The 25,256-nt window shown below is 41.0% G+C and overlaps 1 protein-coding gene across 17 annotated transcripts in view; it reads right to left on the bottom strand.

Annotated features, from left to right (window-relative positions):
- The window catches only part of OSBPL1A (oxysterol binding protein like 1A), a 237,814-nt gene that overhangs the window by 83,570 nt on the left and 128,988 nt on the right, over positions 1-25,256 (bottom strand). For 15 of the 17 annotated variants that reach the window (XM_067699463.1, XM_067699459.1, XM_067699456.1 and 12 more), the window contains one exon: positions 11,983-12,145. The exons of 1 other annotated variant lie outside the window; for it this stretch is intronic. In XM_067699463.1, the coding sequence (XP_067555564.1) occupies positions 11,983-12,145 (163 nt within the window). Of the gene's footprint in view, positions 1-11,982; positions 12,146-13,878; positions 13,896-25,256 lie in introns of those variants that run through there. One more of the 17 variants, XM_067699472.1, reaches the window with a different exon arrangement.

Genomic DNA, 25,256 nt, shown 5'->3' with positions numbered 1-25,256 from the left:
ATGAAGCTTAAACGTGGGTCAGATCACAGAGTTTACACTGAATCTGTCGTAATGGAGAGCCTTTGGATGTTTTGCCAGGGAGTGATAAGATCCATGTTACACTTTACAGATAACTCTGACACATCAGTGTCCCATGGCCACTGTAACAATTAGCATAACTTGGTGGCTTAAAACAACAAAATTGTAGTCTTTCATAACTCTGGAGGCCAGAACTCCAAAATCAGTTTCAATGAACGAAAACCCAAGCGTTTGCAGGACCACCATCCGTCTGAAGGCTCTAACGAAAGTCCATTCCTTGCCTCTTGCCTCTGGTGGCTTCCAGCTTTCCTGGGCTTGTGGCCACATCACTCTAATCTCTGCCTCCATCTTCACATTGCCTTCTCCTCTGTGGGTCTAATCTCCCTCTACCTTTCTCTTATAAGGATACTTGTGACAGCACTTAGGTCCCACCCAGATAATCCATGATGATCTCACCTCAAATTCCTTAACTTAATCCCATTTGCAAAGATCTTTTTTTCCAAAAAAAGGTTACAGGTTACTGGGATGAGCAGGTGAATGTATCCTTGGGGGACCATTTTTCTGCCCACTACACCTGACAATATGCGATGTGGAAGACGGGCTGGCAGGGATAATGACCAGAAGCGGGAAGACAAAGTCTGTGGGCTCAAAAGCTGAACTAAGGCCCCGACAGTGAATACTGGGGCAGAAAATAGGAAGAAAAAAGAAGACAACTAGATACTTAGATATGGGGAGGGTGTGAGGAAAGGGGGTAAGAGATGACTTTCACATCTGTAGTTTGCATGGTGGGTAGACGATGATGCCATTAGCCAAGACAGGGCATATACAAGGGGGCAGATCAGGACGACAAGTCCAGTTTCCACTATACGGAGTTTGAGATGCTTTGGGCCAAAGGGAGAATTTTCAGTAAATAGGTGGAAATCCTCAGCACATCATTATCTGCCACAACCAACTGGTCTTCAAGTTCAGTCAACGTAGCCTTTAAAATGTATCCCCAAATTTTATTCACTCAAATATCTGAACTCCTAACAGGTGCCAAAGTCTATGCAAGTTGCTAGGGATGCAAAGTTCCTTAAGGGACTCACAGTCTGGTTGAGTGGCAGGGCTGACAAAAAAACATAAGCATAGAAAACTTCAACTACAGGAAATGCTATGGGACTATGATGCATGGGGAGCCTACAGCAGGGATTTCATCAAGCCAAGAAAGTCAACCAGGCTTCCTTGAGGGACAAAGGTCAGGATACGTATTCATTAAAGCAATAAAGGGAGGAACTGAAACTTCCCATTCTCACTTAAGTTGCTTTTATGGAAATTCCTGTCACCTCTCATCTAGGACACTAGGACCTCAAATCAATCTTTACTCCTAAAATACTCATATGCTAATAGAATGTCAACTCCTAAGTAGGGACCATAGCTAGCATAGCTATTCTTATTTTCTTTGAATTTCCAATTCTTAATATAATGCAAGAATATTATAAAACTTCCACAATGTTTACTAAAAAAAAAAAACTTTATAAAATATTCAATACTAATCTGACATCACTCTGTATACTTAATCACGTCTGTCGGCTGCCCACCACTTAACAGGCTAAAATGAAAAATCTTCAGCAGAATCGTATCACAAGACTCATTACAAGCTGGTCCTAAATTACTTTCTTGGCTTCATCCCATCACTATTTCTCAGCATCCAATACGCTCACCCCTGCCTCAGCCATAGTGCATTTTCATGATGTCTTTGAAAACTATTTTTCTCTACCTTTGCATGTGTTTTCTTGTTCCACAAAGCATATCTGACCACCATCTTATCCGTCTGGAGAACTCCTTCCTGACTCTTCACAACACCCCTCAAGCATCACTTATTCTGTGATGCTCTCCTCAACTTTCCCAAGCAGTTAGCTGCCTCTCCTCTGAATTTCCGTAACACTCCTTACGTATGAGTTGGTGACGCTAATTCATTTACTTGTTCAATAAATATGTATTGAGCGCCTCCTTCTCCGTCTGTCTAGCACTATTGTAGGGGCTGGGATGCATCCATGCACTAAGCAAAATGCCTCTCTCACTGAGGAGCTTATATTCTACTTGTAGAAGATCTACAAATGAATGAACATTATGTGTGAAAGATGCTGTATTTTTTGTTTTTTGGGTTTTTTAAAGGCAAGAGAAAAAGGATAGAAAATGATACAGTGAAGGTCTTTCTGAGCAGAAAAAGGAAGGAAGTGGGGGAGTAAGCACTGTAGACATTTGGGATTAGAGAGCTCCAGGCAGAGAGAAAGTGAAGGCCTAGAAGAGAACATGCTTGGCAAGTCCAGGAACTTGCATTGAGGCCAGTGATGGAAGGAAGTGAGTGAGGAGGACAGAGCAGATCTCAGAAGGTGGCAGATGGCCAGAACGAGGCCTTCTGGCTTTTATTCCAGCCAGGAAGCAAAGCCATTGGAGGGTTCCATGCAGGGAACTGACATGAACAGATTCACGTTTGGAAACGATCACTCTGAATGCTGTTATTTAAAATATTGCTGGAGACGCGGGTGCAAGCAGAGGGACCAGTCAGAAAGCCCCTGTCAGAAACCAGGTGAGAGATGATGGGGGCCAGGGTGGTGGGAGTGGAACGATGAGAAGTGGTCAGACTCTGCTATATGTTGTAGGTAGAGCTGACGGAATTTGTTGATGGACTGAATGTGAATGTTGATGGACTGAAAGACAGATCCTCCATCTACCAAAGTATGGACCACAGGAGGGGCAGGCTTGTGAGCAGAAATCAAGAATTCTCTTCTGGACATTCTAAGACACCTTGGAGATCTCATAAGATATTTAAGTGAATGTGCCAAGTAGACAGTTAGACAGGAGTCTGAAATTCAGGGGGCAAGACTGACTGAGTCTAGAGACGTAAAGTTTTGGACTTAGCAAAATTTGGACAATATTCACAGGCATGGGACCAGATGAGCTCGTGCAAGGCAAGCTGCTCAAGCTTTAATGTCCATATGAAGCCCCTACGGATTTGAAAACATGCAAATTCTTATTCACTAGGTCTGAGTCGGGGCCTGCGGCTCTGCAGTTCCAACAAGCTTCCAGGTGAAGGTGACGCTACTGATCCTGAGACCACACTCTGAGTACAAAGGATCTAAAGGGCGAGTGTAGAAAACAATGCCTGCACCCCAAGACACGCTAACATCTGAAGTCAGAAGGACACAAGACGACAAGCAAAGGGAACTGAGAAGTAAAATCAAAAGAGACTGGCACTCTGGAAAGCAAGTAAAGAAAGTGTTTGGAAGGAAGGAGGAATCAACAACTTTAAGTGCTGGTGAAAGGCCGACAAAGATGCGAACTGAGAGAGGACCACTCAGTTAGGCAGCTGAGTATGGGACGGCGGTGATTTAGTCGAGAGCGGCTGCAGGGGAATCGTGAGAATAAACATAAATAGAGGCTGTTCAAGAAAGAATTCTAGAAGAGGAAAGTGATGTGGATCAAAGGTATCTGTGTAAGATACAGCATTCTGAAAGATAAGATAGCTGATGGGCATCAGGAATAACTGATTACCTGGGAGAAAGAAGGAGCTACATTAATGTCCTGATGTAAGTCAGAGGCACTGGGATCCCAGGCACGTACGGAGGGGCTGGCGTCAGTTAGGGACATAACATTCTTCGATGTAGAGAAGCAGAATATGCCCACACATGTACACAGCCAGGTGTGTGAGTGGAAACACGAGGAGTTTCTCAGTGACATAAATAATGTCCTCCGATGGAGCAGGACAGAGGATGAAGGTATTAGAAATTTTAAGTGAGAAAAGTATGAAATAAGCATGTAAAAGGAACTGACAAGGGAAATGAAATAGGACTGCTGGGCAGCAAAAGGGCACCACAGAAATTAAACAGCTGTGGGTCTCAAGCAAGAGCTGCCAGCGTGGCCAGTCACTTGAGCACCGGTGCGGAAGGAGGGGAGGGATGGGCTGGGTGAGCACAGTGCAGGGAGAGAAAGGCAGGGGGGCGATTATATGACAGCCCGCGCCACCTGAGCTGGTAAGGACGGAACAAGGACACGAGCGGAGAGGAACAGTGAAAACATGGAGAAGACACTGTGGTTGGTCAAAGAAATGTTGGGATCAGGGTTTTTAAGAGAATGGGTTGAAAGACAGGAGACAGTGGTTAGATTGTGGGATGTATAAAACTGAGATGACGGCGTAGATATAGTCACTGAGAACGGCAAACTCCGGGGGCTGATCTTGGGAGTGAGTAGCTCTGGTGGGCTGGAGGCCCAAACCCTTTTCACGTCACATTGTGCCCATCTTTCCATGCTCAGCCTCTTCCCCTGGACTGGCTACGAAACCCTGATTCAGGGACTGGATCTTCTTTCCCTTGGTAGTGCCATGCCTGGCAAAGCACTGCACACAGTGGGCACTGGGTAAGTGTGTCTGGTTAAGGACATGCTCTCAACACTAGTACAAAATGCACATGGTTTTACAGTGAATTTTTTTTTTTTTGCGGTACACAGGTCTCTCACCGCTGCAGCCTCTCCCGTTGCGGAGCACAGGCTCCGGATGCGCAGGCTCAGCGGCCACGGCTCACGGGCACAGCCGCTCCGCGCCATGTGGGATCCTCCCGGACCAGGGCACGAACCCGTGTCCCCTGCATCGGCAGGCGGACTCTCAACCACTGCGCCACCAGGGAAACCCTGCTGGATAATTTTTTAATGTTATAAACACAAAACGAGAGTAAGAGCCCCTGGCACTACTTAGATTTTCTCCAGAGTGTTGTACCATACTACATACAGAAGGGGTTTAATAACAGCCATACTCTGTGGTACCCAATTTGCTGCACATCATATCAACCAATGAACTTGTTTTGTACTGGGCAACAGAGGAAATACAAAAGTTAAGACAACAAGGTCTCTGTCCTTAAGGGAAATGCAGGGTTTGGGGGAAGATGAGGAACAAAGACACAAAAAGTTATATAACAAGAAAAAGGGCAAGAGCAAGGTAATATGGCTAATCGTCAAAAATAAAATAAAATAAAAAGACCAGAGAAAAAAGTGCTGGGAATACAGAGGAGGGAGAGATCTCCACATCCTAGGCAGGTCCAGACAAGAGTAAAGACTCACAGAAAAGGCCCAGATAAGAACTGTACAGGTTATCTCAAAACTAAACTGTAGAAGAGGACACCAGGCTCGGAAACATAAAGAACAGAGCGCACAGCCTTTACTAAAAGGTCACGGTGCTCTTCGGCTTTCCTGCCAATACCTCTGATCACCTGGGTCAAATCCTGCGTCTTCTATGTGAACTGTCAGCAGAGATGTCATTTCTTTTCTCAACTATTACCAGTTGTATTTATTGGATTAAACATTATTCCACATGGGTCATAACTTCCTACGTTACTCTCCTCCGGACAAAACCAAAGTCGCTATTTTAACACTTTCCATTCTAAAACCTTTGATTTAAAAAGATGTGAGCATCGACTCTTGCAACTGCTGAGAAATGCTAAAGCTGGCTTCAATTTTGTGACATAACGTTCTACTGGTTTTACCAATCTACACTATTGGATTTGTATGCATTATTCATGCACATTTTAACCAAAATAGCATTAAGAGGAAAACCTAGCAAGAAAGGCTTTCTTGCACAACTGATCTCATCATGTTTCTAAAAAGGAAAATGAACAGACAGTAAGAAAGACAATACATTTTGAAGTTTTAAAATTCAAAAGGCAGGAATTTTAGTGAAACTGCTATCTCAGACCAGTGCTAAAGAATAACAGCCATTAAGTTATTTAACTGGTAATAAAACAGGTAACTGGTAAAATAATGCCTTAGGACATCCATAAAGCCAAGCACCTTTAATTTTCTCCCCCTTAGCTACTTTTTCATCCCCCCCCCCCCCCCGAAGCAAGTCTCATACCTCCAGCTTGATCATAAATTCCTCAAGAACAAATTTTATCTTTTAATTACATCTCATCCCAGCTCACTCCTCTGTCACCCACCCCTCCTCTTCCACATAGCATCCAAAGTGGTGCATGCAGACCACGTGAAATTCGCAAGTGTTACTGCTTCTTTTGTGCTCTTTACTGAAAACCAATATATTTTTAGGGAGGACAGAAATATCAATGACATTTGTTCAACAACCTGCATTCAACAAGCATTTACAGAGCAACTCTGAGTCTATGTTAAGTACCTCAGGAATATAAATAGATAGGGTCTCTACCATCATAAAGAGACAAGCACAATACAACCAAAGGGCTATGAAAGAGGTGTAAACTGAAGGAACACAAAAGGAGAAAGCATTAATTCTGCCTGGGGGAGTGAGGAAAGGCTACCCAGGAGAGCTGATGCTTTAGAGATATTCAAGAGCTTTGGTAGAAGAAGGGGGTGGCATCAAGTGAGGGTGAAATGAAAAGGGCAGAACGATGGAAGGAACATGTGGAAGGCGCTGCTTTATTCCTCCCTGAAGTGGTACCTTCTACATATTTCTGTTCTTTATTTGCCAGCTAAATGGAATTTTTCCACAAAACGAGTTAGCCTCTAGTTTCTCATTAAACCTTTTGCTTTAACACGCATGAAGGTTTAGCCGTTTTCCCAGGAAGTGCTCACTCACAGGTAGTAATATCAGAAATCTCACTCGATTTAACTATTTCATCCCTTAAGCACACACACACCATGAGGACAAGATGTGACGCTTCATTAGATGTAGTTCCTTCTAATCAGGTTACACAACGGAATTGAACCAAATTGTGAGGAAGAATGTTTGCTTTATGGAATTTTATGAAATCTTAACTCATTGAGCATACTGGAAAAAAATTAAATAATCGAAAGATCCCATGCGGCTGGAAAAAAATACACTACACTGTAGGCTTATATCAAGTTTTGTCTCACCCACTGTATTAGATTTTCATTGATTCTGCTTATCTGAAAAAAATTTTAAAGGGAAATCAGGAAGTCGCATGGACTTAATTTTAAAGGAAGTAAAACAAGTTGTAACTGACTTTAAAAAAGCAGTTTAAGCATTTCGTGAAAATAACTTAGAAATATTTTAAGAGAAGTATCTTTAAAACCCTTTTTCTCACATCTTTTATTTTATTATTAAAAAAATTTTTTTTTTTGGCAGTACGCAGGCCTCTCACTGCTGTGGCTTCTCCCGTTGCGGAGCACAGGCTCTGGACGCGCAGGCTCAGCGGCCATGGCTCACGGGCCCAGCCGCTCCGCGGCACGTGGGATCCTCCCGGACCGGGGCACGAACCCGCGTCCCCTGCATCGGCAGGCGGACTCTCAACCACTGCGCCACCAAGGAAGCCCTCACATCTTTTAAATACTGATATTAGGATAGGCTTGATTTAATCTATTATTCTGATTCAGCAATTAAAAAAAGCTTTAAATGAAATACAGGTTTGTATACTTGTTTTTGTTCTCTCTTACCTCTGACCCAATAGCCTCTGTCACTGCTGCGTTGTGAGGATGGAGGAGGCCCGGTGTGGCTGGAGCCCAGCGAGTGAACGAACAAGGGACAGGCAAGGTGTGGGTCACGTCAGGAGCCTTGAAGGCCCGCTAGGGAGTCTGGATTTTATTCTAGGTGCAGTGAAGAGCCACTGAAGGATCCTAGGCTGGGGAATGTGATGATGTGATTGTCTACAAAGCATCAGTGTGGGTGGTGTATACGGCGTGAACCTCAATAAGGCAAGGCTGGAAGCACAGTGATCAGTTAAGAGGCTGGACAAGAGCGTGTGCAGCGCAGGTGACGGTACTGCGAGCGAACAATGGGCAGCCCCTTAGTGTGCTAGGCACTGTTTTAAGTACAAATATTTATTAGTTTATTCCTCCCAATAATCCTATGACCTACTTGCAGATGAAGAAATGAGGCACTGTAAAGTGAAATCATTTCGCAACGGGTACAGGAATTGGTAGAGCCATCACTTATCAACAGCCTTCCAGCTTCAGCACCTACACTTTTAACCCGCACCCTGTAGTAACAGAACATATTAATAGGTGGATTCAAAGTAGGTCGCGAAGGTAGAATGGACGGACCCCGGTCTGCGTTTCATGGAGGTGGCACGTGAATGCCATGAATTACTCCCAGGTTTACAGCTTTAGGACAGGAAAGAGGTGCCACTTACTAAAATGAAGCAAACTCCAGGAGGAAGATCAAGAATTCATCTTTTCTTTATCCAGCAAACAGCTCAGTATGTAAGTCTCTCACAAGAGGTTAGGGCTGGAGAAATAAATTTGGGAACTGCGGTAGTCAGAACAATGGCCCCCAGTGACGGCCGACCTAGTCTCTGTGGAACCTGTGGATGTGTTACGTTCCACAGTAAAAGGACTCTGCAGGTGTGACAGAGTTAAGGTCCCTGACATGGGGAGGTTACCCTGGATTATCTGAGTGGGTCCACTGTGATTGCTATGGTCCTTATAAAAGGGAGGAAGGAAGGTCAGAGTCAGAGCGACTGGAAGATGTCAAACTGCTGGCTGTGAAGGTGGAGGATGGGGCCTTGAGCCAAGGAAGGCAGGTGGTCTCTAGAAGCTAGAAAGGCAAGAAGGCAGATTCTCTCCTAGAGCCTCCGGAGGGAACAAAGACCTGCCAACACCTTGACTGCAGGACTTCCGACCTCCAGAGCTCAGAGAATGAATCTGCATTACTTAAGCCACTACATTTGTGGTAATCTGGTATGGCAGCGATAGGAAACTATTACAGGAATTTTAAGTTAGCATTTAAGATAATGTGGTATTGAAAGAGTTAGGTGAGGGAGCTTAAGAGGTACAAACTTCCAGATGCCTAGACTTACGGTGATCATTTTTAAACGTACAGAAATATTGAATAACTATGTTGTGTAACAGGAACTAACGTACTGTTACGGGTCAATTATACTTCAAAAACAAATTTAAAAAACCCACAGAAAAAGATGAGATTTTTGGTTACCAGAGGTGGGGAGTGGGGGGAGGGGGAATGGATGAAGGTAGTCTCAAAAGGTACAAACTTCCAGTTATAAGATAAATAAGTACTAGGGATGTAATGTATAACACGGTAAACATAATCAACACTGCTGTATGTTGTTATACATGAAAGTTAAGAAAGTTAAACCCTAAGAAGTCTCATCACAAGGAAAAAAACTTTTTCTATTTCTTTGATTTTGTATCTATATGAGATGATGGATGTTCACTGAACTTCTTGTGACAATCATTTCACGATGTATGTAAGTCACATCATTATGCTGTATACCTTAAACTTATACAGTGCTGTAAGGCAATTATTTCTCAATAAAATTGGGAGGAAAAAAAAAAGAAACTGTGGATGAAAGAAGCAATAACTAAACAAAAGTTCTGGAGAAGGCACAAGGAGATGGGTACCAGAACAAATCAGGAGGGAATGGCCTTAATGAAAAGGGGACACTTCTTTTGTAACAGAAGAGAAAGAGGAAAGAGAATGGAGGTTAATGTGTAGACTGTAGTGGGAAGATGAAGTCATTCCCAAATGAAGGCTTTTATGATCTCAGTGAATTACGTGGCTAGGTCATCAGCAGGGCAACACTTCAACCCTGGGCATCTGATTCGTAATTTTAATACAGTTTTACATTGGACCAAATGATTCCCAAGATTTGTAGTAGGAAATAGTAGGAGTGGCCAAAGAAAAGCTACTATGTTCAGGCAAATATAATAGAACTCAGGTGGGTCACTCAGGGCAGGGATGAGTAAACTCAAGGCACCTGTCCTTCTAGCTCCTTATCTCCAGCCACGGTGGAACACACTGACTAAGCTAGGCACTGGACTCAGCCTTGGGATCCTTCTCAACACAGCAACCCATCAAGCAGGCAGTACTGACTGCAAACCAATCTGAATTGGCACTTGAGATGAAATTCATTTGCCAATCCTGACCCAGGGACTGTAGTTCTTCTTATCGCCTTCTCCCAGAGGAGACGACTATGGAAATAAATGTGAAAATATGACTGAGAAGTAGAAAGATGACAGTAGCCGCTAAATGTCTATCAGGAAGAGAATAACTAAGAAAACTCTACTAAATCACATCATTGACTTTTATGCAACCTTTAAAAAGAATGAGCTAGAGTTGTAACACTGATGGGAAAGATTTCCAAGATACACTGTTACATGAAAAAGCAGATCTAGAACAATTATACAGCTACTTCCATTCATGATTCTTTAAAAACCCCATACGTACACATGCATATATCCACGCGAATGCTTTAAAAGGTCTGGAAGAGAATCTATCAAGCTGTTAATAAGAATCTCTGAGGAAGAGGGCACAATTAGGGTAAGGGATGAAGGGAAAATTTCACTGGGCACTATACATACTTTTACATTGAATTATTTATAACAAATACCTTTTTTAAAATAAAAATTAAATTTTTCCTTTGTTTTTAAAAGGACAGCAAAGATGAGCAGCTGAAGTGTCCAGGTTCTTTTACATTCAGACCTCTTTGCATTTAATCCAATAATCTGTCTGGCAGCTTTCCTTTTTGGATGCCCCAGACAGAAGGAATACAGGCGGTAACAGGACTGGACATGGCAGAGAGTAGATGTGAAGAAATGTCAGCAGCCTCAAGTGTCCTTCACCCTCTCCTCCCTCCTCCGTCAATCAGGTTAAATGCTTCCTTTACCTCTGCCACTCATTCCACTGCTTTCACATCCGGTCTCTACATTCTCTCCTCAATCTGACTCACTATTTTCACAAATACCACATCTAACTGCTATCATCACAGTCATTACAATCCTTTCTCTAATTATTCCCAAATCTGGCTATTAGAAATAGCTTTTCCGCTTCTTTTGATCATGTCACACTTCTAAAATTAATGTTCCTATGTGCTGTTTATCTTCTATAATGAATCTCTTCTCTGTATATCCACCAACATCATTTTCCTTGTCCTGTATCATCACACCATTTTAACTTTCTTAACCTAATCTTCTTTAGTTCTCATTTCTACAACCTCTCACTGTGCTTCTTTCCCTTTCCTATCATTAATTTGACCCTTTAACTCCATATCCACTGAGGTCTCCTGCTTCCATGGTCAAGTTTTGTGAGACCCATCAATTGTATATGTTCATCTACTTAGATAAGCACTTAATTTCTTCACATAAAAGAATTGTTTTCCATCTCGCTGATCTCCAACCACCCGCTCCCAGGCTTCCTTCCATGACCCCGCCCACATCTACCTCAAAATTCTGAAGGAAGTTCCTAAAAAGTCAAAACTACTTAGCAGTACCTCCTCTCAAAAGTCATTCTCACCTCTCCACACACATCTCCCATTTTTTGAACACGTGGTACCTGTCAGGCACTGTCCCAAACACTACTTACACATGTGAACCCACTTAATCCTGACTCAACCCACTGAAATGGAAACTATAATTATCCCCATTTTAAATATGTGAGAGCTGAGAACCAGGAAGGTCATGGAACTTGCCCACGGTCACACAGCTGACCAGCGTCAGGGGCAGGATTCCAATTCAGGGAATCTGACTCTGGAGTCCCTGCTCGCTGCCAGTATGCTACGTCGCTCTGAGGCCTGTATCTCTGAGGCCAAGTTAAGCTCTTCCTTTTCTCTGTTTCAGCTACACCGAGGTCTCACCTCTCCTTTGGCACACAGCATACCATACTGTAGCCAACTCTTCTTATGTGTGTCCTTCACTCTTCGACCTCTCTGAGAATAGAAACTATCCATCTCTCTACCCTTTAACATATAATAGCACCTTGCACCAGGAGGTATTTAACAGTCATCAAATAAAGGAACAAACCAGATTCACAGCACTCTGGCCCCAGCACAGCATACGCTGTCAACAAAGGCAGACTCAGTGATGACTTTCATTTCAAACTTTTGGGCTTCTGCCTTGATAATGTCACACAAAAAGTAGGTCATCTGGGGAGCTGAAGTGATACATTTCCATCTGTTTATTTCAGGAAACTCAAGGTGACATCCACCCTAAGAAGACATTTAGGTGGTCAACTGTGAATTACCAACAACACAGAAGGCAGGGTTCTAGAATTACCTGACAGTGCATCATAGAACTCGTCCTCACTAAGGATGCTGAGAGGTGGGGAGCCTTTAACCAGAGACTGCTCTAATTCATGATGTTCAGTGGCTAGAGTCGCCAGCGCTTCTGACAAAATTTTGTTTTTTTCTTGTTCCTGTTCCAATTTAAAATTCCTCACCTGGAAGAAAACAGATATACAAAAAAGACTTCAGAGTGACAGGAGATATAGACTTACTCAAAAGGTTATGAAAATTATTCACTTCAGATCCACTTCAATTGCAACATCAGGAATGAAAACAGTCGTGCTACATACACATGGATGGATGAGCAAAATTACTAAGCTAGTTCTGTTCTTCCCATGGGGTCTTTTCTCACAACACTGCCAGCTAATGAAAATAGATTAAGAACTAGCAAACAAATTCAGCTCAAATGATCAGGATCCTAGTATAAGGGCATTAGCCAATTTGGAAATCATATAAAATTTTTAATAGAGAATATTTCATTCAACATTAATCATGAAATTAAGAAACCAGTTTTTGAACAAAATAAAGAATTGAAACCATTGTAAATATTAAAATGTGTACCACATCAAAGCATAAGACATAATCCTCCAGTTCACCTCCAAAATAGTTGGTATATCAAATGAGGGGAAACAAAAGGCCAGGTAATGACATTTTAATTGCCATTTTTCAATTACATATTTTGATTCTGGTTCCATATTTTACCTTGAATCTAGTGTGCAAAATAAATAATAGATTACAGAGAAAGCAAAGCCTTAATCCTTTGAAGATACAATCTGTTCTTCCTATCTAATTCAATAGCATCTGAATTTGCAGTTAACTAAAACCATATAAAATGTAAGTAACCTAACTCTCATGTAAAACAGCAGGTACTAGATTTGGTATGAACAGTTTCACCTATCCTCGTTTCAGAACTCTGAAAACCACAACTATTCCGTTATCTCCCTCAACTTCTAGAGCCCATGCGGCGCTTCAGGCAGCAGCCTGAGGAGCTGGTAATCTCAGAAGTTTCCTGGGCCTGCTTCCTCACCTACAAAACTGGGATTCTGCTGCTGTCAAATAATCTAATTGGTGGCTTCAACACAATGGTCTTCAAATTAAATAACAAACAAAAAAACTCTAGCAGCTCAACCTATTTCTCAAATGTAATCTCAACACATAAAACAGATGTTTCAGGAAGCAGAACTGCACAGGATGATGCCAGGTCTGGGTCAGGAGCCTCTTTGACTTTCCCCTCCAGGCCCAAAGCCAGGGGCTGTTCCAACAATTTGAAAGGCACTAGATGGGGTGACCTCTGAAACCTCCTCCTGGTCAAAACATCTGCTCCTGGGTCTTGGAGCTGGCGAATCTCTCACCGCTGCTCCCAGCTGCTCTCTGCTGAACCTCGCCTCCCACTTCCTGGCATCCCTCTCAGTCTCCTCCCCTTGGTCCCAAGGATGCAGCAGCTCCCTCTACGTTCTGACTTCACAGCCATGCGTTAGGTACAACACTCCAAGAATCCCGGATATGACTTAAAATACAGTTCTACCAAAATGCTAAGTTTGTAACAAAAATAGGGCTAAACCTTCATTATCTTGGGAACAGTTCCAGTCCTCAGGGCATCTTAGTATTTACTATCACTACAGTAACGAGGTTATTCTTATTAGAACTGCAATAATGAAATAAAAATTGCAATAAATGGTAAGCACTAATGAGCAGAAAAGACATGCAAAACAGAAAAAAATTCAATATTTATATGATTATTATTTTTAAGGAATTGCAAATATTCCTATAATCTAAAATTTTATCTCCAAGGAGGAAATACTTTTACTATGGCTGAAGTCAACCTAGACCAAAAAAAACAAAACAAAACTGTTCTTCCTCCACTTGATATGTTAAACAACTCACTTACCTATAAACAAGGCCTACAAAATTCACCACAATATCCAAAATGAACCCTTCGTTGAATGGAAAAGATCAGCACTGCTGTAGATTCCAAAAACACCACTGCAGGAAGATCCGAACTCTTTTACACCTGCCCACGCCTCTCCCTTTAGCTTTATTCTTTTTTAGCTCTTCAAGTATCAAAATGCAAATGTGCTGTTGACACTGTACCTTTCCATGTAAGAATCAACTAAATTATGTCTTCTGGTTAACAAATACATAAGTTTCAGTACCTAAATTCATCTCGATTTCAGAAAAGTGGCAAAAACAAATGATCGAGGCCCCAAAATATCGAGTTCCCTCAACAAAACCATACACAAAATCCTGAGCCTTTATCCATTTAAAGTAAGCGTCCCTGCAGTTCTGCCACCTTGACATCTGTTCTCACTTGCTCTTCAGAGAAGGAGGGAAAGGGGTGGGAGCAGAAGGGAGAGAAGAGGCTCTACCTACAGTTCTGGTTTTCACCTTGTTTTTATCTGTCAGTTGATCTGAGGGCACTTGTGTTAATTTCAAGCATAACAGGATCTTCTGTACTGAAGGTACCTTACCCTCAAACTTCCCACCAAATGGCAATACCTCCCCATCCTGTAAAGTGATGTAGCTGAGAGTAGGTGTGTCACAAAAACTGCACTAGTAAAGCGCTCTCTTGTTGCTTTAAAGAAGCATCTAAGAACATACTTAACTGCAGTGGATGCTTTTTGGTCAATTAAATCAATCAACTGGAACAGTCAACTGGAACAGTGTCATTCCAAATCTATTACAATCTCAGTATTTCAGAAACACTTAGGGGATATCCTGTACTGGAACTACTTAGTTTAGTGTAGAACTACTCATCAAGTGATACAGAGTACAAGTTCTGCATAAGGAGCTTATGGGATGCTACTGCTGTCGAATAATCTAATTGGTGGCTTCAACACAGTGGTCTTCAAATTAAAAAACAAACAAACGGAAGAACTCTAGCAGCGCCACCTATTTCTCAATAGGTTCTTAGATAACTTATACATAAAATCTTCACCTTACTTTTCAACTCTGTCTCTAAATTCTCATCTGCCAGCTTAGAAGTTATGTTGGAACAGAAACAGCACCTTTATGCAATCCCTCTCTGAAATTCCAGGCACAGTGCTTCACTTTTCTGTGTATCAGCACTTACACTGATACATGCATATGACTATGGTTTTTTAAATCCTCAAACTATAACTACCCTAGTTTTTATTAAGGGAACAAAGAACTTCCTTCCTTCACAAAATCAGTGAAGCCCAGCACGTGTCTGTAATTACATTAGGCCATTTCTAGCATAGGGTCTGTGAATTCTTCAAACTCACATATAAAATCTATGCCCTCAGCCACTCTGCCACAACAAAAATCAACATATAACCAAGTAAACATAAATGCCAACCTTTTTATTAGGAACAACTTAAGGACTGAACCATCACATATTTAATAGTTACACATTATTAATTATTCTTAATAGACACATTGCTCTGTGTCTGTGGCCCCTTAAGACTAATGCAAATTCAAGCCTTTCCAGTAATCTCTTCGCATCACTTCAACATGACCCCCTTTCATCTTACTCCATTTCATGCTGGTGGGTGAGATGCACGGTGAATACTTCCGAAGTGTTCTTCACTCTGTCAGTGAATGGATGCCAGCAAAAGAATTCAGCATCTTAAAAAGTCTCGCGCTAGCCAGTAAATACACACTGCATCGGCTCTCTCCTTCTATAAAGCACCCTGTTACTTACCTATGTTTCTGAGAGGTTAAATCAGGCAGAGACAATGATGAAATCTGGCAAAGACACACCACTAAGCAGGAGTAAGTGATTAGTATTCAGAGAACACTGTGGCCAATTATCCAATTACAGGTTACCAGACATTCTGGCCCTGATGATCAATCTAGTTAAGCTCTTTCAACTGGCTACACTCTGGTCAGTTCAACAGCATTAGTCTTTCTCCTTTCTTCTTTGTTACTGGATGTGTGGCTATAACAAAGGACATATTGGCTTATGACCAAAATACTACATCTTGAATTTAAAAACATCTAATTTCATTTCTTAGATAAGGAATTGCATTGGCACTTATTTCCGTGGTTAGAGGACCAACAATATGCTGACTTTTCCCTGCTACTGCCACACAGCTGTTGGAAAGTGGTCCTGGTCATTTACAGCTGGTAAGGGCTCTTCTGCTCGTTGAGGACGACAGCACTGCTCTGGGCGGGGCAGCTCTCATGTGAATGCAAGCAGACATTATTCCAGGTTCACAGCCAGGCTGAATCACACTCTCACCCCCAGGGTGCAGGACCATCAAGATCTGATCCCATGTCTCAGGCACAATCAAGTACGGAAACGTATCCTCATGAATGGATAGTATACATTTGCTTTGTTTTACAGACTTACAAAGCACCCTTGCACACATTAACTTTTAGGGTTTCGCCGACTCTAATGCCCTTCTTCTTTGCCATCCCAGCAATGCCTTTTCAACTGTACACATTTCCTTATGTTCCTGAAGCCTTTTCTTTCAGTCCTTCCTCTCACTAAGAAAGACACTTACTTAACTATAAATAAGCCTCAGTGACCAAGCAGATTTGTCTGATAGGAGGAAATGGAGATGAGGTAGGATGTGCTGGGGAGGGGAACTGCAGAGGGCTTGCAGACCACTATAGGAGTTCTGGCTTTGACTGTGACTGACAAGAGGAGCCACTGCATGGTTCTGAGCAGAGAAGTAACATTATTTGATTTACATTTTAACACAATGTCTTTGACTGATAAGCTGAAGAAGAGACCTGGGGGGGAAGGTCAAGCTTAGAATCAAAAAGATCCCTAAGAGGCTACTGCAACAATCCAGGTAAGAGATGGGTAATAGCAATGGAGGTGATGACATGTAGTCAGATTCTGGATGTATTCTGAAGGCTCATCTATGGGACGTGAGAGAAGAATCAAGGATGACTCCATAGTTTCGCCCTGAGTAACTAAAGATAGCGTCATCATTACCCAATGCAGGAAGACTGCAGGACCAGGACAATCAGGAACTCATACATGAGAGTTACCATGAGACGTTCATGCAGATGTCATGTAGACAATTAGATAACCAAATCAGGTCTTCAGGGAAGAGGTCCAGGCTAGAGATGTAACTCTGGGAGTCCTCTGCAAATAGATTATGTTTTAAGCTCTAAGACTAGATAGAATCACTAAGGGAGAAAGTGAGACAGACACAGGAAGAAATCCAAGGACTGAGATTTCCTTCTGATGGGAGAGACGAGAAAGAACCAGCAAAGGAAACAAAAAAAGAGGAGAGAGAAGGAAACTCAGAAGTGTGTGGTATTCTGGAAGCCTAAACGAAGCACTTGAAGGAGGAACGAGTGATTAAACATGTCAAACACTGATGATGGATCAAATGATACAAGAACTAAGAAAAGCCCTCTGGATTTAGTGATGAGGTCAATGGTGACCTTGACAAGGAAAGGCTCAGTGGAGCGTTAAGAGAATGCTGAAGGCAAAGGCATGACGGGAGTGGGTGAGTAGAAATGAGAGAAGGAAACTTGGAAAGGGCAAGTACAGCCTCTTCTTTGTGCTAAAAAGGAAAGGAGAAAATTGGGGCAATTGCTGGAAGGGGGTGTGGGGGTCAGTAGGTTTTATTATGAAAGACAACCCAGCATGTCTCTACATCGACGGGAAAGATTCAACAGAGAGGAAGTTAGTGATGTAGGAGTGCAAGGAGAGAACTGCTGGAATGATGTTCTTGAACTTGCAGTGAAAGGATGGGCTCTAATCCACACAGTTGGCCTTCGCTAAGGGCACGGACAGCTCATCCTTAGCTGCAGGAGAAAGAGCAGCATGTACGTGCCCAGACGCAGATAGTAGGTATGTGTAACCAAGTTTTCTTCTAGTTGCTCCTTTTGTCTCAGTGCATATAAGAACTAGAAAGAATAGGAAACAGAGGTCTTCAACCTATAGGTCCCGGCATGTGATGTGTAAGAAGCTACCAGTCTCTGTAACATTATACACAGCATTGAAAAGCTTGCCCTGAGATTTCAAATGAGATCATATCCAAGGCCCTCCAAAGCCTCTTTCACACTAATCTGGTCAACCCAACACAAGGCAGCTGTTCCAGAATTTTCCCTTTGCTCATAATAGACTGTGGCTTGCTCCTGGCACCGTTAAAAAAAAAAAGCCCCTTTCTTACGGGCACTGCCATCTTCCTCAATCTGGCTCAAGCCAGTAGAAAAGGAAACCCCACTGGGAATTACCTCTATACTTCTCTGTCCCTGCGCTCTGCCTTGGGAATGAAGGTGAGGGTGTTACCTGCTTGCTGACTTACTGACATACTCTAAGTAAAATGACCTCAATGGAGCTTGTTAAACTGCAGTTTCTGCTAATAATCTGTTAAATCAATTACTCCCAGATGTATCTTCAGACATTTTAAGTCAAGGAGGAATTTGGGGGTAACTGCCTATTCCCATATCTAGGACAGAGCCCAATAAACAGTCACTTAAGAAACATGGTAAATAAATGGAGAGTTTAAAAAGCAAGGGCTAGTGATTCTTAGAAGAATCAATATAAACCCAGACTATCTGATAGCTATTTTTGTCAGTCTGATTTAAAAATAACCTCCCACAGAGGGAGGAATTGGGAGACTGGGATTGACACATACACATTATTGATACTATGTATAAAATAGACAACAGATGGGAACGTTCTGTATAGCACAGAGAACTCTACCTAATGCAGTGTGGTAACCTAAATGCGAGGGAAGTCCAAAAGGGAGGGGATATCTGTATGCGTATGGCTGACTCATTTTGTTGTGCAGTGGAGGCTAACACAACATTGTAAAGCAACCATACTCCAATAAAAATTAATTTAAAAAAATAAATTAAAATAACCTCCCATAGAAATAAAATCAATGGGAGAATAATGCTACATACAAACAACAATGCGACTAAGTTGCGGTTTTACATTTTTTAAAAAAAGAAGCAGAAAAGAGAAATATGTCTTCTGAAACAAAAGTACCGTTCACTTCCATGGTATGCTACCAGCAGTAGATTCAATACACATGAAGTCCACTCCCTTGCTCAATGGTTCTGGCATTTGAAATAACTTGGTACAAGTAAGATTTCATAATAATTTTCTCTTTCAATTACAAAGCTGAATCAGTTGGCACGGATTGTAACAGTCACGTAAGGAACAACTACAATAAAGTGCAACTTCCATAACTATGTACATTTTACATTCCGGAAGTGAGCACTTACAGAATTATATTCCTAAGAGCACTACTACATCAATGTATAATCTCCAAATTATTCTAGATTATAGTATAATGCATTAAAAATTTCAAAAGGTTTTTAGGTATCACATAAATTACAGAACAGGATGTTAAACTGCCACGTAATAGTATATATTAAACTGTGGCAAACAAATTTCAATATAATGTAAAAAATCAGTGTTGGCTATATGAAAATGGTAAAATTCCAAATCAACCTACTCAATAAAGATTCTGAAATTTTAAAAAGTCTATTCTTTTAATCATGTCTCAAACTCCCGATTAAATAGCTGTTTATGACTGTATTCCCTAAGTGCCTGGAATGGTTGCATATGACATGCTCAATAGTAAGTCTTGAAAAAGAATTTTAAAATGAAGAACATTTGGGTGTATAGTAATAGGAGAGAACAGAGGGGGACTGAAGCAATGCAAAATAACTTTTTTGGTAAAATCTCTTTAACCAGTATTAACAAGTATTTCACAGTTTATCCCAGAACTAATAATTTAAGTGCACGACCCTGAGCAAAAATGTTGCTTAAAATCTCACTATTCTTAACTTTAGTATGAGAGTTCATCTAGCAAAAAAACAGGGCTTAACTTCCTAAGCATTTGTGTAAACAATGGTTCTGCTTACACAGGGCTGTTTCTGTCTATGACTGATAAAGCATATGCATAGCACTTTACATTTTAAAAGGCTCTTTTACATACTGTTCATTAAACCTTCCTAACCGCCCTATGAGGAAGGCATATATGTAGGTCATAAAGTTTAAGTAACTTGACAAAGGTTAGGAGAAGAATAAAATAGTGAAACCAAGATCTTTTAACGCCAAAGCCCACAAGCTTTCCAACCCATGGTGTTGCCAATAACCATGAGACCCTAAACACAGTCGATGGCAATCCACGATCAGGAATTTTAGAAGCAGAGGGTCTCACTGTTTGGGGGAATGGGGTTACTAGACTGATGGACCAGATAAATAAGGGAGGGCAGGCAGTTACCTGGACTACAGCAAAGCACTTGCTAAAACCATCCCTTGGACCCCTGTCAGGAATGGCATCACTGTAAAATGGCAAGATTGTTAGGCAGATTAGGAACTTGGCTGAATCCATGCCCTCCCCAGGAGAAGAGTTTCTTTTCTTTTAAGACCTGTTCTGTTCCAAACTTGGCTTAGAGTTGAGATACTCCACCGTGAAGAGTATACGTGGAGCAGCTACAGGGTTGGTTTGGTTTGGTTTTTAATCAGAATGTCCAGTTTCAGCCCAGACCTACTGCCTCAGGACTTAAAAGAACGAATGTGGTCCATGTACTCTGACTTCTCCCAAGATCTAGTCTCCTCTTCTTCCTTAGTAAGAACCCCAAGTTGTCAGCTGGCTACACTGCCCTCCATCTTTTTTTTTTTAATTTTTATTTTATATTGGAGTATAGTTGATTACCAATGCCCTCCATCTTAAAGACCATTGCTCAGTCTTCCCATCTTAAAGACCATTGCTCAGTCTTCCCATCTTAAAGACCATTGCTCAGTCTTCCCATCTTAAACACCACTGCTCAGTCTTCCCACCTTAAACACCATTGCTCAGTCTTCCCACCTGAAACACCATTGCTCAGTCTTCCCACCTGAAACACCATTGCTCAGTCTTCCCATCTTAGACACCATTGCTCAGCCTTCCCATCTTAAACACCATTGCTCAGTCTTCCCACCTGAAACACCATTGCTCAGTCTTCCCACCTGAAACACCATTGCTCAGTCTTCCCACCTGAAACACCATTGCTCAGTCTTCCCATCTTAGACACCATTGCTCAGTCTTCCCACCTGAAACACCATTGCTCAGTCTTCCCATCTTAGACACCATTGCTCAGTCTTCCCACCTTAAACACCATTGCTCAGTCTTCCCACCTTAAACACCATTGCTCAGTCTTCCCACCTTAAACACCATTGCTCAGTCTTCCCACCTGAAACACCACTGCTCAGTCTTTCTGGCAGCTGTGGCCACATGACTAAGTTCTGCAAGAATGGAAGTGATGTAAGGAATCCACCCGGTCTCCTTAAAGGGCAAGGCACACTCCTATTTTTTGCTGGCTTGCTTGCTTCCTTCCTCCTGACTAGACTTTAGTATTTGGAACAGCCGCCGACACCTGAAACTGCCACACCAGGCCCAGACTGCCTACCTCCCATCTTCTTTAAGGTGAAAAAGAAATTCTCTAACTTAAGCTCATGTTATTTGGCTTTGGGTTTGTTGTTCAATGCTAATACTAACACTAATACGTGTGATGCTGTTTCAAAAACTCCACAAATTATTCTAATGTGGCTTCTGGATAAGAATTGCCAATTCAGGAGAATTTCAGTTTAGTTAAATATTTGCTGGGCACGTACTACTATTTCAAGGTACTGCTAGGGATACAAAGTATCAACAGAAGAAGAGATTGGTTAATCCCTGGAGAGTTTATAGTCTAGAAGGAGAAAAAGACAAAAAGACACTTCACATTCCTGCCCAGTACACCTACTTAAAATGCAAACGCATCATTACTTTTAAGCTTTTCAATGGTTCTTTACTTGCTTTCATTTACAGTCTCCAAAGTGGAGTGTGTGTACCCATGAGATATAGGAATATTATAAAGTCTTTTATATTTACTTTTGTAAAAATATTAGACCAAATGTTACATATACAGATATGATATATACAGATTAACAACAACGGTGCCTCCACAGGGTCCACGGGTCACTTGGTCCAGGGTCAAGTGCAGGACGCACAGTAACTTCGGGGAAGAGTGGAGGCTACCACTCAGACGCTGACAGAAGCAACTGCTTCCAGGGTATCAGGATGCACTGCAGTTCATGAGAGCCTGGTTACGAGGACTTACAGAATGTATCATCTAGTTTCAGTGAATTCACAAAATACACCCATAACGTAAAGAGCACCACAAAGGAAATCCAGATCGAAGATACTAACGATGCTAACAAAGTGAACAAAGGGAATACAGCAAAGGCTTCTACTGCCAGTGGGAGCTCTGTCAGCTACCCTGGTAAAAACAGATCACATATAATCAGATGACAAGAAGCCGGTTCTCCAGAAGACCGTATGAAATATGGATATGGATACAAATACATAGATATATGGATGTGTCCAGGTCACCCTCTATTTATGGGTTATTATTATGCCTTGAGATATAAACTAATGAGCACATGAAGTCATGACATGTGTCTCAACATTTAAAAGCTAAGCATCGAGAGGGTGAAGATAAACTTCCCCAAATTTCTTCAGTGATGTTTAAAGTTACCTGACATTCAGTCCAGAGCTTTACCTTTTCAATTTCTTCACTAAATGTAATCAAATGTTTAGCAACTCCTTTAATGGTTTTTAACAGAAAAGACAAAAAGCTACAAATCACTTGAGGAAATACTTATTCTCAAATTACAAAAAAAAATAGTAGACAGAAAATAGTGTGATGAAAAACTAAGATATATTCCTTTGTCAGAAAATACTGCTGTAAGACAGAAAAAATTGCTGAAGATATGAAAAAACAATTTAGTGTGGGATGTTTGCCGTATAGAAGATTACAGCTGCTTTGAACATGTCTCGGCTAAACCATGTTTGAATAATGAACTATAAGAACTAGTTTTTTTTTTTTTTTAAATGAACCTCTAAGGGAAAAAATGTATCAAAGAAGATATATTCTCAATAATAAATAACTAAATAAAAATTTTTTATGGAAAAATTGTGTATATGTATAAATGCAATGTCCTCATGGAGTATTTATTTTGACCAAAATTTTTTACACAACCCAATTTTAAAATGAGCAAAGAACTTGAACAGACATTTCTCCAAACATATACAAATGGCCAACAAGTATATGAAAAGAGGCTCAACATCTTTAGTCATTAGAAGAATGCAAATCATAACAATGACGTATCACTTTACAGCCACTAGGACAATAAGTGTTGGTGAGGATGGGGAAAAAAGAACCCTTGTGCCCTGACGGTGGGAATGTAAAATGCTGCAGATGCTGTGGAAAACAGTTTGGTGGTTCCTCAAAAAAAGCTAAACACAGAATTACCATATGACCCAGAAAAATCACTCTTAGGTATATACCCCAAAAAACTGAAACATGTTCAAACAAATACTTGTACAAAAGTGTTCAAAGTAACACTATTCACAATAGCCAAAAGGTAAAAACAACCTAAACGTCCATAAATGAATGAATGAATAAGATGTGTTGTATATATACAATGGAATACTATTCAGTCATTAAGATAAAGTACTGATAGACGCTACGATGCACACGATGCTGGAAAACATGAGGCTGAAGGAACCAGACACTAAAGCTCACACACGCAATGATTCCAGTTATAATGCCCCAAACAGGCAAATCCACTGCGACAGAACACAGGTTAGTCATTTTTAGGGGCTGGGGGCAGGGGTGGAAATGGGGAGAGACTGCTTAATGGGTACAGGGTTCTTTTGGGGGATGAAAATGTTTTGGAAGTAGATAGAGTGACGGTTACACAACATTGTGAATTACCAAATGCCAATGCACCTTATGCTCAAAACAGTTAATTTTACGTTATATAAACGCTATAATTTTTTTAATTAAAACACAAACTAAAAAAAAAGCCCCCACGAATATGCATTTCCCACATGATCCAGCCATTCTATTTGCTCCTAAGTATTTATTGATACCTAAGAGAAATGAAAGGTTATGTCCACACGAAAACTCCACACAAAAACTGGATACAATCCAAATGTCCATCAACAGGTGAATAAACTGTGGTACAGCCATAAAATGGAGCACTGTTCAGCAATAAAAAAGAATGAACTATTGCTACGAGCAACAACATGGATAAATCTGCAGATCATTATTAAAGAAGCTGAACCTCCTCCACCCCCATAAAAGCATGATTCCATATATGTAAAATTCTAGACAATGCCTACGGAGCACCAATTAGTGACAGAAAGCTGATCAATAGCTGCCTGTGGACGAGGGTGGAAGGAAGAGGAGGAGGTACCACAACAGGCAGGAATAAACCTTTGGAAGTAATAGAAATATTCCTAATCCTGAAAGTGATGATGGGTCTACAACATAAACGTGCATCAAAACTCACTGAACTACATTTTAAATGTGTGCAATTTATTGTCTGTCAATTATAACCTCAATAAAGCTATAGAAAAATGAGAATATTTAGCAATAGTAAGGGCATAGTGAAAAGACCACTCGCTCGCTGACTATGGGAGCCAAAATAATACATTTCTTACTCAAACATATTTTTGAAGAATATGTATGACAAAGAAAAATGCTCTGATACTACTGAAAACAACAAAGGATATCCAACTGCAATGTCTGCTGTATTTGTGTATGTGCCAATACAAACAAACTAAGACAAACCAAAACCTCCTGCCAGTGGTTGCTGGGCTCTGGTGTTTATATTCTTCCCTATGCTTTATAGAAAATAGCCCTATATTTTATATATATATATATATATATATATATATATATATATGTGTGTGTGTGTGTGTGTGTGTGTGTGTGTCTTTCATAAATCTCTCATAATTTTACAATTAGCAAAATATCTTTAAATGTGTCTATTTAGGAATTGATGTTTGCAAACTTTTGCATCAGAATCGCAATTGTGAAAAATCTGCATTGCATCAAACGCAAAATGATGCTTACAAGGTACCCTCCTATAGTGCAGCGTGCATGGCTCTCTCAGCCATCTACTATAGGAACCCGATCTGAGATTCTGTAAAGCACGCTCCTGCTGCATCATGGCTGCAAAGCTTCTACCTAAAAATAGCTTTACTCTTATGTAATCACTCACCACAGATTTATATATCTTATGTATCCCTGAAATACATTTCTTTTTTTAGAGATAATCCCGCAGGAGGTAAACAACCATTTTTAAAAGCAGAGAAGTTTAATCATGATCTAAACATATCTTATTTTCAGATGTTATTCAAGGGCTCTGTAGCTGACAGTTCTGTTGGTGAAAATAACTAGAAAAGGTAACGCCCTACCAACTCTAATTTTTTAAATTAACTTGACTGAGAGATTATATACATCAATTTTAAATGTAGAGTTCAACGAACAGTCACAAACGTACAC

Source organism: Pseudorca crassidens, chromosome 12 (genome assembly GCF_039906515.1).
Source record: "Pseudorca crassidens isolate mPseCra1 chromosome 12, mPseCra1.hap1, whole genome shotgun sequence".
Lineage (NCBI taxonomy): Eukaryota > Metazoa > Chordata > Mammalia > Artiodactyla > Delphinidae > Pseudorca > Pseudorca crassidens.
This window is presented reverse-complemented; position numbering and strand designations above follow the sequence as displayed.